General features: G+C 42.7%; 1 protein-coding gene across 1 annotated transcript in view; it reads right to left on the bottom strand.

Annotated features, from left to right (window-relative positions):
• prkci (protein kinase C, iota) overlaps positions 1–18,757 on the bottom strand; it is a 44,916-nt gene that overhangs the window by 10,064 nt on the left and 16,095 nt on the right. Inside the window, exons 2-9 of the mRNA XM_080726679.1 lie at positions 12,444–12,565; positions 9,635–9,724; positions 6,876–6,926; positions 6,611–6,696; positions 4,460–4,597; positions 3,287–3,341; positions 2,077–2,132; positions 368–544 (exon numbers count right to left, since the gene is read on the bottom strand). Of these exons, the coding sequence (XP_080582805.1) occupies positions 368–544; positions 2,077–2,132; positions 3,287–3,341; positions 4,460–4,597; positions 6,611–6,696; positions 6,876–6,926; positions 9,635–9,724; positions 12,444–12,565 (775 nt within the window). The remainder of the gene's footprint in view (positions 1–367; positions 545–2,076; positions 2,133–3,286; positions 3,342–4,459; positions 4,598–6,610; positions 6,697–6,875; positions 6,927–9,634; positions 9,725–12,443; positions 12,566–18,757) is intronic.

The following is an 18,757-nucleotide window of genomic DNA, read 5'->3' on the forward strand; positions in this document are numbered from 1 at the left end:
GTGACACAATGCAAGTCAGAATCAAAACCACGCTAACCACTTAGCCATCCAGGCTCTCCAGGTTATCCCCAGTTACGAATAGTCTGTCAGTGGGGAACCTAATTATGTCCTGATACTCAAAATTCAAAAATACTGTAGCAGCTCTTGTAGATCTGCTATTTTTGAAGAAAATCGTGAAAATGTGTGCAAATTGTTTTCTTTTGGAATATTTAAAAACTTGAATCTTTGCTTCTGGAGGTGCCTAGCACAAATTATTGTTCTGAGATGAGGGGGTTTGCAGCCAAATACACATCATTTGGGGGGGGATCCTTGACATGAAAAGGTTTGAGAACCACTGCACTACTGTACAACAGGCTAGCTAGATTACCTCGTCGTCGTTCACCAGTTCCTTCTTAACAACCTTCATGGCGTAGATGCGCTCCGTCTTCTTCAGCCGTACCAGCAGCACCTTGGCATAGCTGCCTCTGCCGATCACTCTCAGCAGGTCAAAGTCCACAAGGCCCAGACTGGACGCTGACTTTCCTGTGTCTCTACTGCTCCGTGCCTGGTGGTGGATGGATGGATGGCAGGGAAGGAGTGAAAAAGCTTGTAAGATTAGAAAAGCATTATGGGAAAATACCACCATGTAAGATCAAGAGCAATGTCCATCACATACACATGCACACTGACCTCAGCGCCAATTTATTATGTCAATTTATCTGGCTATCGACCCGTCTGAAGACGAGTTCCGCCTTGAGAGGTTGATGGGCCGAAACGCTGGTGCAATAAACTGGTGCTTTGCTAGTGGATGTGTGTGTGTGTGTGTGTGTGTGTGTGTGTGTGTGTGTGTGTGTGTGTGTGTGTGTGTGTGTGTGTGTGTGTGTGTGTGTGGGTTCTCCTTCATCTTTTGGAGGCTGTGAATTTGCCATTTCAAATCTGGCCCCAGCAGCACCACTCGAAAGCTGAAAATAGCAAACCTACAAGCTCACGGCACATCCGTTGCTTTGTCTCCTGCTTGTAGGTTGACTATTTTCAGCACGTGACACCGCCAGTACACAGCATGCATCGGGGGCTTATGGAGTAACTCTCACACACACTCAGGATTTCCATAAATGTTCATCACGCAGGCTCTGATTACAGATCAGAGCCTGCAGGTCTGTCTTCCCCACTCTCTGCTGCCTGCATATACCTGACAGTTGTTCCACATCTATTCATGTGACCCTCATAGCCCCCCCACATCTATCCTCGGAGCATTCATGGACCGTGGAGATAAGATCCTATGGACCAGTCCTTATCTCAGTCCATCTCCGTGTCCAACTCCATCTGTTCTTTATCCGTCTTCATACCCCCCCCAACCCCCACCTCTCTATCCTCAACACCCCCCATCGCACAGGCTGTTAATCAGCCCCTGGTGTTAAAAGCTGTGATAAAAGGTTACTTTATTTGCTCCAGCAAAGGAAATCAATATCCACACTGCTGCAAGGGTGCCGACGTCTGCATGCTCTCTATATCACATGCACGCGCACGCTCCTCGCTCACTGATGATAACACAGGCGCACAAAAGGCAACAAGGAACACTAGTATCCCCAGTGCCCGCTCTGTCACGTCGTCCTCCTGCACACACGTGCACAGCAATAGAGCGTGCACGGTAGCTTTACAAAAGGTGGAAGTAAACACATTCACGAGACGAATGCACACCGTAGGTACATCGACATAGTTTGGTCGGACGATATTATTGCCAGATATTGGCCTTTGAAAGATATATCAGTATCTGCCTACATGTTGTCCGCTATGTGTATGCGCCTAATTGAAAACGTACACTAGGGGTAATGCCCAATTCACATCTAAAAAAGCCAAGCTAAAATCAGCTTTGTATTTCAATGTAATCTCTATGCAAACCAGCTTTTAAAAATGATGCTGCTCCACTACCAGGCACCGTCGCCATAAAGCTGGTTTACCTAGAGATTACATTGAATTACAAAGCAGATTTTAGCTTGGCTTTTTTAGATGTGAATGGGGCATAACTGTTTATATATATATATATATCAGTTGGTCTCTAACACCTGCACATATGCATCCACACACACAGCCCCTCACCTCCTTCTCTTCCCCATCGTATGTTAAGCTCTCTCTCGAGTCTTTATTCTGGGGACCTGTGAAAGAGAGAGACATGAGGAGGAGATGGAGAGAGGAGGGAGTGACAGACAGAGGAGAGGGGGAGGCAGGGAGCAGAAATGTGAGACCGTAGGTAGGTAGAGAAAGAGCAGGTGAGAGACAAGCCGCATGTTTTAATTTGTGGCATGCCACTGTCAGCATCAGACCTTTTTTTTTAAATCAGGTGCGATATAAAGTATCTGAGATTATAATGAGGGAATACGGGTTTCACTTTGTAGAAGCGAAAAGAGGCAACAGTGGGAACACACAACCTGTAGATGTTGAAGAGACAAATCTGCGTTTGTATACATTGTACAATCTACACAATCCTAGTTAATGTTTCCGTATTGATGTAACTAGGCATACTATCACATATTATTTGTGACAATGGTCAATAGAAGGAACATCCATGATGTCAGGCATAAAAAGAGACGGCTGGCTAGTCAGTCAGTGGTTAGCAGTAACTCTGAAAGGCCTGCATACATTTTTACTAGTGTTGAGAATGTAAAGCGCCTCACAAACAATAGCAACATGGTCACTAAAGCCCTCTCATTCCTCTCGGCCACCTGACTGGACTTAACTAGTCTGTCTGGCGGTGGAGACTTAAGTGCAGCCAATCAACTTGTGGTCTCAATGGTTAACACTAGATGGATGCCGACATGTATTTAGTTGAGGTCAGCCCATTTGTTCTATAGAGATCAGTCGATCACAAGCTGTGGCCAGGGAGCTAAAGTAGTTTTAGAAAAAAAAACACGTCGGTGCACAGGCTGCCTGATTTGTGCGAACAGGTCTGTGTGGGAGTGAGATACAGACTGACTGATAGGGTAGAGAGGAAAAAATGTGTGTGCGCGTGCCAAGGCTATTGTAATTTAGCATTTCCCATTAATGTTCATTTATATTTCATTTTGACTTTGTTTTCAGTTTAGTTTTAATCAATTCGTTTTTTAAAGCAGGTTTTCTATTTTAAGGAAAAAGCTTAGTTCTAGTTCCGTCTTTTAATTTGTTTTAGTGTTAGTTAAAACATCAACAACAACATTCTACCGACAGCTAAAAAATTCAAAGACAGATTTCATATCCACCCACAACACTAGGTAAGAAATAAAAAAAGGATTGAAAACAAAAGAAGGATTGAAAACCTTGGTGTATGTTTTACCTGGCTGTTCAGGGTGGTCTAATTGACTGGATCCTGGGCCGGGCATTATAGGTTCCTGGACAACAAAACACAGAGATACTAAGATACCACACAGCATTGCAGTCAATGAAACAATTCATAAACCATTACTGGAAATCCTTTGTAAAAACCAACATGGAAAACTTCATCAATTTTCAAACATATTTACATTTAACCAATTAAGCCCTATTACTTAGTTAGTTGCAAGACAAATAGCAAAACAATATTTCACCTATAATGCCAGGTTGAAAGTGTTTAATAGTCAATAAAGTGTCATGTCAATAAACGTTCCCAGTACTGTTGTAGTGACCCAATATAAACAGCCTAGTTTTCTACGGCCAACCTGTGATTATTCTGTATTCTCTGGGTGACTGGGTGGCGTAAAAACTATAGGCAGTTTCAACTGGCTCTGTACTGCATACCAAGAGAAAGAAGCAACCTGCCCAATTCCCAAACCATATAAATAGTTTCACACACAATGCATACTGGTACGCTGTTTGTTAAGACTGATTTATACTTTGTTGCACGGTGGTGTTGTATGCAGTGAATAGCAGATCACAGCAATGTATGCCGGGGTGTGAGCATTGTATTCCCGGGTGTGAGCGGCGTGTTTGAACATTGAAAATGTAAGATCTACAAGTTCACAATGTGCGACACTTTGTGATCTTGTAGATCTACTACAGGTTTGTCAAAAAAAAAAAATCTGTAATCCGTAAAACATTTTAACTTTCATATATTCTAGATTCATTGCACATGCAGTGAAATAGTCAACACCTTTTTTGTTTTCATTTGGAATTTTATGGCATACAGCTCATGAAAATCTAAAATCCCTATGTCAAAATATTAAAATATACATCACAAGACCACTCAAACAGAAATGTCAACCTTCTGAAGTCAGAGTACGTTGCTTGAAGTATAGTGTGAAATTTCCGCAGTCAGTGAGGATTTGGGATGTTGTGGCATCTTCTGCTTCCAATCCATTTCTTTACGCAATATTCAAATGTTTTGAGAAAACCTGAATATTCTGCTATTTTTTTAAATTTATGAAACCATTTCAACATGGAAATGATTATGGATGATTATGTAAAGATGATTGTGATTATCTAAATAATTGCAATCTTTGCATGAAGGGACTCAACGACATGCTTCACTAACCTGTATCATCTGTCTGCCACACTCCACTGTGACCAGCTTGTGGCACTTCTTGTGGACCAGCAGCTTGCAGTTGATGCATTTGTATCCCTGTCGTCCCAGACCCCAGATCCTGTCTGTACAGATGGCACAGTGTGCCCGCTGCCCACCAGAGAGACACAGGTAAAAAAAAAAGAAAAAATCAATATGACAACATTTAAATCAGTGGTTCCCAAACAACACTGGGTCAAGACTCTGGACCCACTTGTTGGTTGTGGACACATTTCTATGGGTCCTCTAATTTATTTTTATTTTTTATTACAACATTTTGTTTTTAAATATTATTTCAAAACATTACCAAAAAAAAGCAAATATTTAATATACTGTAAAAAGGGCAATTATTTAGTTAATTTCATGCATAAATAATAGAAAATCTAAGTAATTCCATAATCTAAAACAGTGTTTCTCTAACGTTCACATTTCAAGATCTCCCCTTAACCCTGGCAGTGTGTATTTAGACCCCCCTAAAAGGAACCCACAGGGTCCCTGGAATCCACTTTGAGAACCACTGATCTAGAAACATGTTTAAGAAGTAGTGAGAATAGCCAATCTACAAGCTCACAACATGGCACTAAGCGACACGCTGTGAGCTTGTAGATCTGCTACCGTATTTAGTTGGGTCCCCAATTTCTCTTTTGGGCCATGGGCTAAAAAGTTTGGGAACCACTGATTTAAATCATTAAGACTTTGAGGCCGATTCTACAAATGTCTTCTAAAACTGTTTTTCTGAAAACCCTATGTTGCTAACTTGCTATATCAGTGGTGTCAAGGAAACACCACTCAGGCACTCATCAGCAGCAAGCATACTGAGCTATTATCATACATTCTGTTATTGTCACCTACTAGCTAAATATAAACCTGTGAGCTCTGGGTCTGGCATCTCTAGATTTGTCCTCCTACACCGCACACAATGTCCAACTACTGCAATAAAGCAAGTCCTGTATGCCCAGATTTCCCATGTAGTGTGTCAGTAGCCGTTTGTTAAGCATTTGTGGTACATTTCTTTTTAATACCCTGTACACAAAGTACTACCAAATTAAATTACTAGTAGGACTTTCTCCCCTCCATTACCATAGTAGTTAAATATAACAACTCTTTTATAATAAAACCTGTGTTCCAATGGAGCCACTGTAGTTATGATTTAGTTAAAGGCTCTTGTTACTACTTTTTATTGGTTCTATTTTTATAAAACTCACACACACTCCACTTCCAGAAGTTTTCAAAAATAGCAATAGCCGATGTAGAAGCTTACAACGCATAGTGAGCTTGTAGATCTATTTTTGTTACTTTCGTGCAAAACTGCCCAACAGCAACAATATACTATACAAATAATATACTGTGTTTTTATTTCTGACAAACATTTGCCCACTGTACTGTGTTGTACAGCTAATAACACTATGCTTTGCAAAGCAGTGCAAACCTTGTTAGCCATTTACGCTATATACTTCCAGTTTAGATTGGAGTCCCCCAGGGGTCTATAACTAGGCCCCTTTCTTTCCCCCCTCTATACCAAATCTTCTCTGCGAACATAGCCCATCTACAAGCTCACAAGGCGGTGCAATGTGATGGGTTGTGGTTGGTCTATTTTTCGTGAACGTTTAAGCCCAGAATAGGGATGACAGGATTAGTGTTGCCGGCAGTGGGCTAGCATGATTAGCTGTGTCCAGCCACAGAAGCTAAGAGGGATGAAAGCACAGTTGGGGAGCAAGTGGCAACTAGAGGGACCGACAGCAGAGCAGGGCAATTAACCGAAAATATATTGAAACTGATATTTTGTAAAAAATAACAGACATAATGAAATAATCGAGAAGCGATGTCTTTTTATATACGGTATATTTTACATATCGACAAATTTAAACAAAAATTCAAATCATTTTTTTAATCAAACTTAATTATTCTGATTAGAAACTTAACCACAATTTCATAATTTGTTCTATAATGGTGGCGTGCAAAACGATTTTCACAATATATATATATTTTTTACACTCGTTCCATTACTAGTGATCAAGGCAAACGTTTGAAACTCTCATGGTAATGATTTGAAGTCATATCTCCCAGTCATACCCGGCGGTTTCAAGCGGCTGCAAGAGAGGATAGCATAAAGTGTGGTCTCACCCTGTTGAAGCGCTTGGCCTGGAAAGCGTGGCCACTGGCGTAGTACAGCTTCCTCCAGCGCCGTGCTCCACGTCGGTATATTGACTCTGCACGGAGAAGGACATCAATGTACTGGCTTTCACTAAGCGCATGCGCGTGTGTGTGTGTGTGTGTGTGTGTGTGTGTGTGTGTGTGTGTGTGTGTGTGTGTGTGTGTGTGTGTGTGTGTCTTGCATCATATACGGTGATGTATGTATGATGAAATGTTAGATAGGCGTACAACTTACTGTCCTCCCCTTGACAAGGCATGCCTGGTTTCTCTGGTATACATGGGAAAACTAAGAGAAGGACAAATTAAAAAGTCTGCGTTACGGTTGGGTCCTGCTGAAGACCAGGGATTAAACTAAAGTAAAGAAATTTGCTGTTAGGCCAAGTCCCAAATTGCAGATTGATGAGGCTTTAACCATTGCTTTTATGAAATGTTTATGTGAGACCAATAGAAGATGATCTTGAACATGTAGGCTATTCTTTTGCTAGTTTGACAAATTCAAATACTCCATTTAATCTTAAAATAAAATATCTATTATTACTGCAGGGCTTGACTTTACCAGCCACCTGGTGCAGAGAAGCAGTGTTAAAGTTAAAAGCCAAGCGAACGACATGCTAGGAATCCAAATGACTCAAATCAGCAGTCAGACTGAGAGAAGTTTAATCCATAGAATGCCAGCGGGTTCTTCTGACAGCATCCTAGACTGGATGTGTCCTGCTTCCCGCAGTCACATCAGCAATTATAAATACCTAATAATGCCGCTAGCAGAACCTGACAAGATTTGCTCATGATGTTTTCATGATGGTGTGCTTAAAAGAGACACGAGAGAGAAAAGAAAGTGAAAGATGCCAGGAGAGGCAGAAACTAACAGCTAATTTATGCCTGTGTGTATGTGCACATACGTACAGTACTATGTATGTATGTGCTGTGAAGCCTAATTTATGCCGAGCTGAAAATAGCAGACCTACAAGCTCACAACGCTTTAGTCTGAGGCGATGTGTGAGTCGAGAGGCACGGCGAGGCGTGGGCTACAGCCCATGCCCTCTCATTAGCGATCAGACCTGGCGACCTCCTTCGGCAACGCCCGCCCCCCCAACCTGACACCCCCACTTCACATTCATCCGCCGGAGTCTCACTGGCATACGGCTCACTCTTGACCCCACCACCTCTCTCACCATCTTTCCTGGGTTTGATTAAACTTCACGCCTCGTCTACGCTAGCTCGGGTTAACGTGCTCAGGACATGCACGCAGGCACATGGCCTGTCAATCAAACGTTCCATCCCCATCCCCCCCACTGCCCTAACAGCAAACCCCCCCCCCCCCCCCTCCCTCCCCATGTAAACGGCCCTCGCCGCATCTCTTATTCAGTCCAGACCTCTGGATTAATGCAGTTGGACATCAGAGGGATAAATAGGTTAAGCTCAGCAGGAGAGAGGGAGAGAGAAAGAAGCACAAGTTGCTCGAGGGCTGGCGGCGAGACATTGACAGCGGAAGTAATGTTTTTTCACAGGTCAACACGGCATTAAGCATATGTTTTAATGCTTCTTTGTTGGCTGCTCACCCGTGGGGACATTCAATAATATGCTGCAGTACACTCAGATAGATGGCATTTAAACCGCATATCTTTTCATTCTTTTGCCTTTGTTGGGGCATGTACTGTATTTGGTGTTCGTGAGAGTGAACGTTATCACATATTTGCAGTCCAATCCAAACAACATGCACCTACACAAAAACAAATCATGAAAAGATATTTGTATCAATGCTGCCACATGGATGAGTGGTAAAAAAGTGGTAGCAAAATACTAATACTTGGGTCCATCCAACAGCAGCATATAATGGCATTCTGTACACGACATCACTGTAACAGAAAACTAAAAAGATTATATGTGGGCAACAGGTTGGGAATCACTGGCTTAGATAATTACCCAATATTGCACAACAGGGTGCTTGTTATGACAGTGATGCTGTTAGGAAGTAGTATATTGGTGCAATAATATGCCACATTTTATTGACAAACTGAATCACTCCATGTACAGTTTATATCATAAATAATATAATGCTGATGTTTGTTTCATAAACAATATTTACGATACTTTTGGGTTTAAATAAAATCATGCTGCTGCCATGGCTTTTTCACATGCACTCAACAACAACATCAATGCCAGTAACCTAGAGATTAGCAGTAGATAAAGTAGTAGAACGTAAACATGTTTAAATGTTTGTATAGTTCTTTTTTAAAGGGTACTGTCACCTAAAGGGGTACTGTCACTTTAAAAAGTCATCTTAAAATATGAGTTAATATTTTTATGATGTCATTGTCATTTTGGGAATGCGCAATTATAAGCCAATCAAATTAATTGACTGTACTTAGACTACTTACTGTACTGGTCAGCTGTTGTGGAGGGCGAGGGGCAGATTACACTGTGACATGAGCTTCAGACTGTTTCAGACCGTTTTCAGAGAGACCACTTGACCCACTGTATCATATTATTATAATTTTGGGGCGTGTCAGCCGACCTTTAAATAAAAACAATGCATCGATGCATGTCTATAATTCCATGCATTTCATAGTCTGTGACAATGAACACCTTTGCTCCATGCATTGTGCCAATACATCAGTCCATAATCACAACTTTCAATGGTGATACAAGTTATGTCGATATATATCCACGAGTTTCCAACGCCCCATAGTGCATTGCGCAGACGCTGTACCGAGCTTCCGGCGCCGCAGCCGAGTGTGATTTACAAGCTCACAACAGGCTGCATCTGCGACGCGACGTGAGCTTGTATGTCTGCTGTTAAACCGGAAGTGTGGTGCAAACAGGTCCAAATAATCTCTAGTAAACTCCCGCGGAAACAGGTGGATAAAAGCAGATAAATTATGTTTTGTTTAGATTCAATCATGTATAGGGCCAACAAATGGCTAGTGGTGAAAGATGTGTGTAAATGAATCCATAAAAACATAGGAAACCAAAAGACGGGCAAGTTGGACTCACCGTGGATGATGAGTTCTGAGTCTTTGTTGAGGTCGTAGAGACGCAGTGCCTCCTCCAGCTCCAACTGAGACGATACGGTGCAGGGGTCACCTGACAGGAAGGAACCACAGGGACACAGGAAGAGTCGGCCATGAATGAAAATTGTGTCTGACTGTAATCATGCACAAACATAACAGAATTTGTTGGACGACTTTTGTGACAAGAATTGATGATAGTCAGGGAAGTGATTTTCACTTTGAAGAGCAGCCAATGTCATGAAATTGAAAAATGTCTTAGTTTTTTAGGCTTTTTTTTGGGGGGGGGGGGTTCTGTCTGTGACATCCCTTCTACCAAAACGTTTTTATTTTTTATTTTATCAGTTTGTTTATTTCTGAAAATGTGTACTTGAACAGGCTGGTTTTGAAATACATATAGATTTCTCCTGTTCTGCCATGTTTTCACGCACTGGATTAAAAACTAAGTACTTCCTGCCAAGAAATTGCCTTTATAGTATTTGTTTATTTGTGTATAGATTTCTAAGCAAATTTCTTAGTTACATCAGCGATGGTGTACCCGACACCATTGTGAATCTTTTTTTTTTTTAATGATGAGATCATAGAAATAAATAACGTGCCTTCATGCAAGACAGCCACCAGCAGCCAGAACAGGTAATTTATTATTGCAGCAGCGAAATGCTCAGAACATGCAGAGAATGATCTGTTTTTAAGCTAAAAATGACATTTCCACTTCAATTGTCCATTTATAACTGTTCTTTATGTATGGCCGGAGGTTAAATGCTTTAGCTTCGAACGTGGTCATTAAGTATGAGCCTGCAATAAAAAGTGAAGACAGGCCAGCTCATGTCTTAATTATTTTCTAATCATTAACAGGGAAGTCAGGCTTCGGTGTTTCACGCATGGAGAGTGAGAGAGCAGTAGGTCACTTTTTCCATGCTTGGTAGTGTGCGCATAGCTTATCATAATGGCAACGTGTGACATCATTATGAGTGGAAAACAGAAGCTATGACACATGCTTTATCACCAAATATGATGATAAAGAGTGTGAGGCAAAGTCTGTTGCAGTGCAGAGAGTTTTGGATGTGGCGTGTGTTTGTGTGTGTGTGTGTGTGTGTGTGTGTGTGTGTGTGTGTGTGTGTGTGTGTGTGTGTGTGTGTGTGTGTGTGTGTGTGCACAGAAAGCTTGTTGCGACCGAAGGCCGCAGTTTAGTATGAGAAACGGCACATCATGTCTCCATCCATCCGGATGGATGTCTGTCCGTGTATGATTTTTGAGCGGTGGTCACACCGTCTCCATAGCGTGGCCGTGTGTGTATCCGTCCGTGTGTGTGTGTGTGTGTGTCTGTGTGTCTGTAGCCTCTGGTGTATGTAGCCTGAGTAGTACCCTGGGTGACCAGAGAGGTGCTGTTGAGTCTAGCCTGGCCTGTGCATCAACTGCAACACACACACACACACACACACACAAACACACAAACACACAAACACACGCACCCCCCCCCCCCCCCCCCCCCCCACCGCTCAGTTCACACGAGTGTGATTTTTTATGGTCTAATGGGTTTGCCACTCTGACATCACTGTGATGTCAGAGGAAACACACTAACAGATTCCATTTTATGCCCATACATGGAGATCCCTGATGTCATCAATATTAAGACCATATCTAACACGACTTCAGAATGCCCATATATGGAGGAAGACGCCCCATAATCTGTGTGGCTGGTTCTACAGACAGGGATCTCCATATATGGGCATAAAAGGGATTGTATGTATGATGTCAGATGTCATAGGAATTTCACATAATGAATATTAAGCATGTTTGGGGTTGAGCATATCTCCATATACAGTACATGGATCTCCATATATGGGTACCAGGGGTCTATATGGGTAACTGGTCCGATATACATCACTGGCCAGATGGCCAAGACATGGCAAAGGGCGAGGTCGCTTTCTAGTACTGTATATGCATACTGGTATTTGGGGAGGTAGTCGAGACAGCCCCACACAATGGAGAAGTTCATTATGAGCATCATGCTGCTGATGACGCCAGCCCAGTGCAGTATGTGTGGCGGCTCGTCTGAGGCTAATGACTTTAGGCAGGCTGACCTTCTCCTGAGCCCACAGACCTGACAGCTCCATCTTTGCTATGACATTATTACTGCTGCCTGACTAACTGGCTGACAACAAGGACTTGGGAGGGGACTCAGGGTACAATGGTGGCAGAGCGGGGGGGTGGGGTGGTACTGACGTGAAAAGCTACAGCCTCAGAGTCAAGAAGGCATAATGTGTATGTGTGTGCGTCGCGATCCATGAATGTTTAATTTATGTTTATATGAGTAAAGGTTTTCTGCACAGCAGAAATACAGTGTAGAAGGTAATTTTAATCATACAACTAAGCGCTTCTATGGCATACGATGCAACTTTGTGGCACCCCCTATGGGCAGAAGTGAAAGTGATTGTGGATGTGCCTCTATAGAGGCCCTTCAACATGTGATTCCAATTTGGGGTTGATTGGTTGTTACATTCATGATACAGTATGTGTATATTATGTATATTGTTTTTATTCTTCTGTTTTTTTTGTTGTTGTTGTAAGAAATAGACCCCTGCCTCTAGTTTTGGAAGCCAATTACAGGCAAACCGTAAGAAATTGTCACAAGACAATTCATGTCACTAGACATATCAGTAGGCGGCGATCTCTGATGGTCTAGCCACACCAAGATTAATATTTGTAGCATTTGTAGCAACCCCTATGGGTTCTCTGTCCAAGCTGTAGAAAGCTTTTAGACAGATAGTTGGACAGTGGGAGAGAGGGCGTACCTTCCTCGTCGATCCACTTCATAGTGAAGAGCTGGTCGTTGTCCATGGAGCACATATCCCTCACCTCCCCGTACAGGCCCTCATATGAGATGGACGGCTCAAAGTGGGTGATCATGATGTCCCTGCACAAAAAAAACACAGTTCTGAATGTTAATTCATTGTTTTCTCATGAAAACCATTTATTGTGGAAATGGAGCAGTGCCTTCATTAAACTTGTGAGAAGATGTGATGTCCACGATGGCACATACAGGAAAACGTCATTTTATGGCATTATAAATAGTGCATTCATTCGGTGAGTTAAATAAGGGATCTGGGAATACGGTTTTAGCAGCAGTGGCCTTCAAAGTTCAAACCTTGAACGTCAAGTCACTAAACTGTAGTAAATTTGCATCCTTTCCAACTACCTTAATAAGAGCAGAATGCTTGATGTTCAACAGAGAGACTCGAAAGAGAGCAAGGTAAATGGGAGCCGGGAGCCTGTTCAAACAACGCTGTGACTCACAGACTGTCGTCTGACACATTGTATCGGTCTATTCATCTATGCAGCACGATGGTGGTGGGTGTGTGACACGCACGCACGCACGCACGCACGCAAGAAAAGGAAAGAAAGAGAAAGACAGAAAGATTGAATGAAAGAGAAAGAACGAATGAAAGAAAGAAAAAAGAAAGACCACTTGGTCACTGGAGAGCAGAGGAGCAGAGGGGAGCAGCATGCCTTACGCTTAATCAACAAGCGCCGGCTCGGCCGCACGCAACCACCCTCATCCATCACCACGCAGCACCCACACACACAAACGCATGCACACACACCAAAAGAGACACAGACCGAGACAGTCACAGGCGGGCAATCACTCTCTCTAACTACACACACCAGTGTGTGCCGGGTTATCTATCCACAATGTCTAGGCAGTAGGTGAGTGAGAATATCATCCCCAGTGGACTCGATCATCTATCCCTCATCATCTCTCCTCTGAGGGCGACCCCTGGCCAGCAGCAGGATTGATGTCCTCTCTGCTCCCTGCCCTCTGGCTCCGCAACTGTGTGTTAACAAGTTTTGAAGGGAGGGAGGGGGCAGACATGGCGCGCGGCCGTGCGTGCACACACACACAGTTATACAAGTCCTATGGCAACAAGGGGTCTGAGCCTAGGCGTCTCAGGAGGGTTATGGGTGGTATAAACAAGGGGCAAGTGGAGAAGAAAAAAAGATGAGTGAATGAGGTGAGGAAGACAGTGACACATACTGGCACATGTTCATCCACAGTATGAACTGCAACTGCACTGCTCTGGATTAAGAGTGTCTGCTAAATGCCTAAATTGTTCCCTTTAACTCCACTGCTCCAGTGACTTTTGATAATTGTGCTACATACAGTACGAACAAATAGGGACGGTAAATTGCTTTTCAATTAAATCTCAGATTAGAGCTGCAATACGATTTTAACCCATTAAGACATGAGGCTGATTCTACAAACGCCTTCTAAATAAGTAGTTCACACTTATGTTAAAAAATAGCATGGGGCACCCGCTGGCCTAGTGGTCCAGGCGCATACCACATATAGGCTCTGTGCAGCCTGCAGCGAGTCATGAGTTCGAGTCCTGCTCCCGATGACCTTTGCTGCGTGTCTATCCCCATCTCTCTCTCCCTGTTTCCTATCCATCCTCACCGTCTCCTATGAATAAAGGCAGAAAAAGGCCCCAAAAATATCTAAAAGAAAAAGCACTGTCCGCTGTGAGCTTGCCTTGTATATCTGCTAACACCACAAGTGCACACAAAAATGCAATTACAACTGTGAGGCGATTTAATTTGAAATGTATTTACTGTAAACATTTTTCAAAAATAGCCATTTCAAATGTTAAAATAAAAACCTACAGTACTAGCTACTGCTTAACAAACAGGAGAGGAAAACTGTGTGTGCATCTGTGTGCCTGGAGTTTCATTTTTCTCAAGCCAAATTGTGAGTGTGATGGGAGGCTTTTAACAAACTAGATAAAAAAAACAGTGCAGTGCAAAATATTCAGGGTAAAGTTTGTATATCACATTTGTCTGTGATGTGAATTGTGTGATGCAACGTGCTGATCTTGATCTGCTATTTTCGACACCATCATGAATACATTTATGGATTTAGTGTTCGCTAACAACGAAAAGTGGTGGATAAAACGTGTGAAATTGGGTCCGTGGCTGTCTTCTAATGTTATGTGGTGGCTGCTGTATGTGTACTGTGAACAAACAGGGGCCGGAGAAACAGAGCGAGATGAGACTGGCCACTTAATCGATTACGGATGCAGTCGTTTTCTCCAGGAGTTTTTGGCATATCGGTTCTGACCAATCAAGACTCTATACCAAATTGGCACAGGCTCTCATACCCATCCCTAGTCACACTGCTGAGTAGGCTCCAAGTACAAGAATTGCACTGCTTGAATGTTGTCACAGTTGTATTGTAAGTGCATGTGAAAATAAAAACCTTGAACTTGTGCACAGAAAAGCAGTACAGTAGTACATGGATTTATGTCTGGGTTAGACAGAGGGATCGACTAAAAGCGGGATGGAGAATGAAAGAGAAAGGTTGACACAGAGAGAAAGAGAGGGAGAGGGCATAACCCTCTCTCGTTTTACTGCTGCTGGCAAGAGTGTCCCTCACCCCAATTGACTGCAGGACTTTATTACTATATAGAGGAACTCAACAGAATAGCAGCTGGAGTCATCTCTCACACAAACATGCACACACAGACATCTCCTGCACAAGGCCATATCAAACACAGGGAGTGTAAGGTCAGTGTGGGTCCAGTCCTTGCCAGGAGACCACACACACAACACACATACAGTACGCACGCACGAACACACGCACAGGTGATTTATAGCAGCCTATAAAAAGAATAAGTCATTACTCTGCGGCCAGTGTTTGTCCAATAATGTGTTTCTGATATCACAGTTTGCCATCATAGTAATGCAGCTTCAGCACCGAAAGGGATTCCAAATTCCAGGAGGGAGAGAAGTGTTTCTGGTCAAGAACAAACCTCCTCTTTCTCTACCTTTCATTCGCTCATTCCTCTCTCACTCTCTCTCTCTCTCTCTGTGTGTTGCTTTTTCATTACTCCTTCCCTTTTTTTAATAATCTTACTCACTTCAACTCCCTCTCTCAGTTTCACCCCGCGAGGGCTTTTTAAAATTCTCTCTCGGTCCACACTCACAAATTCTTGCACTCTCATTCTTGTCCTCCCATGTTCATTTGTTTTTGCTCGCTCTCTCTCTCTCCCTGCATCCTGTTGGTGTTAATCAGTGCTGATGGTGGGGGAGTGAAAAGGGTGTGCTTTCTGTCACTCTGGCTCCCACAGTCCCATCTCTGTTCTCAGGCTCCGAGACGGCAGGTCTGCTTCCTGCAAAACCACCGCCTGGACCGATAAGCGGCGCAGTGGGAGATAGAGAGACACAAACACACACGCTGATACACATACACAAGTTTCATTCATGTATACGGAGACCACAGAACGCACACACGTGTGCACAAACACCCATACTGTACATATAAAGGTTGAATACAGAGACATTTACATACAGACACAAACACACTCACACAGAGTTGCCTCAACTCCGTCTGCAGAGAGCACAGAGAGTGTATTAATGCCAACAGGATACTTGCTGTGCGAGTACGTCAGTGTAACTGGACCCGAGCTTTGGCCGTTGTTGACACTCTGTGGCTACTACACTGTAGTTAAAGTTTACCTGCTGCTGGCTCAAACAAACACTTTCTCTGACAGTGATACAGCGCTTAGCTAATGGTTACTGACAGCACTGGCAGAAAATCCAGGTCGGTAACAGAGTGGGGTCAAATTATTCGAATAGTAAGGCAGCATGATATCTAGGTCAACAGTTTATCTTTATATCTCTATCTACACAGTGTATCTATCTATCTGACTGAACACTGCAATTGTAGTATGATTTACATCTGGATTGTTCTTACTAACTAGTCTGGGAGGGAGTTTCCAGACCCTGGCTAGAACCAGACCCTGGCTATATAGACGACACAACACCTGCACTGGCATTGGCCGGCTACTTCTTGAGTTGGGGACAAGAAAGAAAAAGAGTACCACGTTGCAAATAAAATTCAATGTTGATTTATGCAATTCTTTCCATCACCTATTTTTCCTCACTGTGGGGGAAGAGAAGTGGAAAGTGGCATGTTCTTTGAGTTGGCGTAAAGGACAAGTCAGGACTAAAATAAGGTGTTTTTCCCCTACTTATATTGATCCCAAATGATTGGCCAAGGGATCTATTCGCAGACGCCAGCAGTCCTCATAATATAGAGCGGAGCCCATAACCGTAATACCGTATCACTACTTAGGCTATTTGTTGCTGTCTTTTTTTTTTTTTTAAGGAATCTGTTATTAGTTGTCATTACAATACACAAAATAAATGCCCATGCCTTGGTTGTCTTGGTTGTTCGGCGTCAAACCTTGTGTATCCGAAAAAATAAAGCGCTCAACGGTGGGTGTTGTTTGTACCAGGGGTTTACTGATAAGACAGGCAGACAAGAAGAAAACAAGGACTTTAGCTGCTGTCGCTTTTGAAACTGTTACAACTTCATCCAAAGGGAAACACTGACATGATATAATTAAGCAGTTAACATACGAACATGATCCCTCTGTGTCATGTGTAACTAGACTAGAGTTACTACATTGTGGCCATTGTGGTTATAAATGTTAAATGGTGCATTTATATAGCGCTTTTATCCGAGGCGCTTTACATAGATTGTGCATTACATTCACCCATTCAGGGTTTCCTGCAGGAATAAGTCTTGACCAGGGGGGGGATCTCTTTTGATAATTAATTAATTAATTCGAGTAATTAATTCACTTAATTTTTAATATTAATTATTATTTTTGCCCTATAAAAAACACATGAATGTGCCCATGATGACGGAAAACACAACTACATGCTATCATCCACATTTATTCAACATTGAATAACTACGTTTTTCACAGGACAGTGTAACTTGTTTTTTTCCCCCAGGTTAATCAACCAGCACTCATGCCATATAAATAGAAGTCTACAGCACAGTAAAAAGAAAAAAAAAACATTGGTGTAAAGTAACTAAGTAGATTTACTTAAGTACTGTACTTATACTGTACAAAGGAGATTTTCAGGTATTTGTTGCGACCGTCAGGGAGCAGTTTACTATGAAAACCTCCACCGGCCGTCCGTCCGTCCGTCACACGTCACACCTTTGCCCAGTATGACATCACACCACATGTGTACACAAACCTTTGTGTACGTTGCTGTGGCAACAGTCTGTTGTTGCTGGTCTGTTAGTGTACGTTAGCAACCACCTTAGCAACCATGGTTTTACCCTAGCAACCAACTGTTTACCCTAGCAACCAACTGTTTACCATAGCAACCATGTTTTTTTACCCTAGCAACCAACTGTTTACCATAGCAACCAGATACGCAGAGCAGGGATCTCCATATATGGGCATAAACAGGTGACATCACACTGATGTCAGATACTCAGAGCAGGGATTTCTCCATAATATATGGGCATAAAAGGGATTCTGTTAGGGATCTCCATATATGGGCATAAAAGGGATTCTGTTAGGGATCTCCATATATGGGCATACAAGGGATTCGGTTAGGGATCTCCATATATGGGCATAAAAGGGATTCTGTTAGGGATCTCCATATATGGGCATATAAGGGATTCTGTTAGGGATCTCCATATATGGGCATAAAAGGGATTCTGTTAGGGATCTCCATATATGGGCATAAAAGGGATTCTGTTAGGGATCTCCATATATGGGCATAAAAGGGATTCTGTTAGCTGTTAGTGATCTCCATATATGGGCATAAAAGGGATGCTGTTAGGGATCTCCATATATGGGCATAAAAGGGATTCTGTTAGGGATCTCCATATATGGGCATGAAAGGGATTCTGTTAGGGATCTCCATATATGGGCATAAAAGGGATTGTATCCCAGATGATGCCCTGTTAGGAGATCCACACTAACAGAATCCATATATGGTCCTACCGACAGCTGCTATAAGCCAACCCTGGCGATAAGGTCTGAGTCGAAGAAATGCTTCTTTCCTGGCAAGAATTGCCCCTTTATACTGTAGGGCTCGTTTGTGTATTGTATGACATCACGCCACATCATCGGCTGAGGACTGTGTGATGTCATCATATCTCCATATATGGAGACATAAGTTGCTCATGCCCAAATATGGGCTGGTGAGGTCAGACTTAGTGTGATGCGTAGGTTATCTCCATATATGGAGATTCAACTTCAATGAGTAACCATGGCAAACTGTCCGATTAGGGAGTCTT

This window comes from Nannobrachium achirus (genome assembly GCF_963921795.1).
Source record: "Nannobrachium achirus genome assembly, chromosome: 5".
Lineage (NCBI taxonomy): Eukaryota > Metazoa > Chordata > Actinopteri > Myctophiformes > Myctophidae > Nannobrachium > Nannobrachium achirus.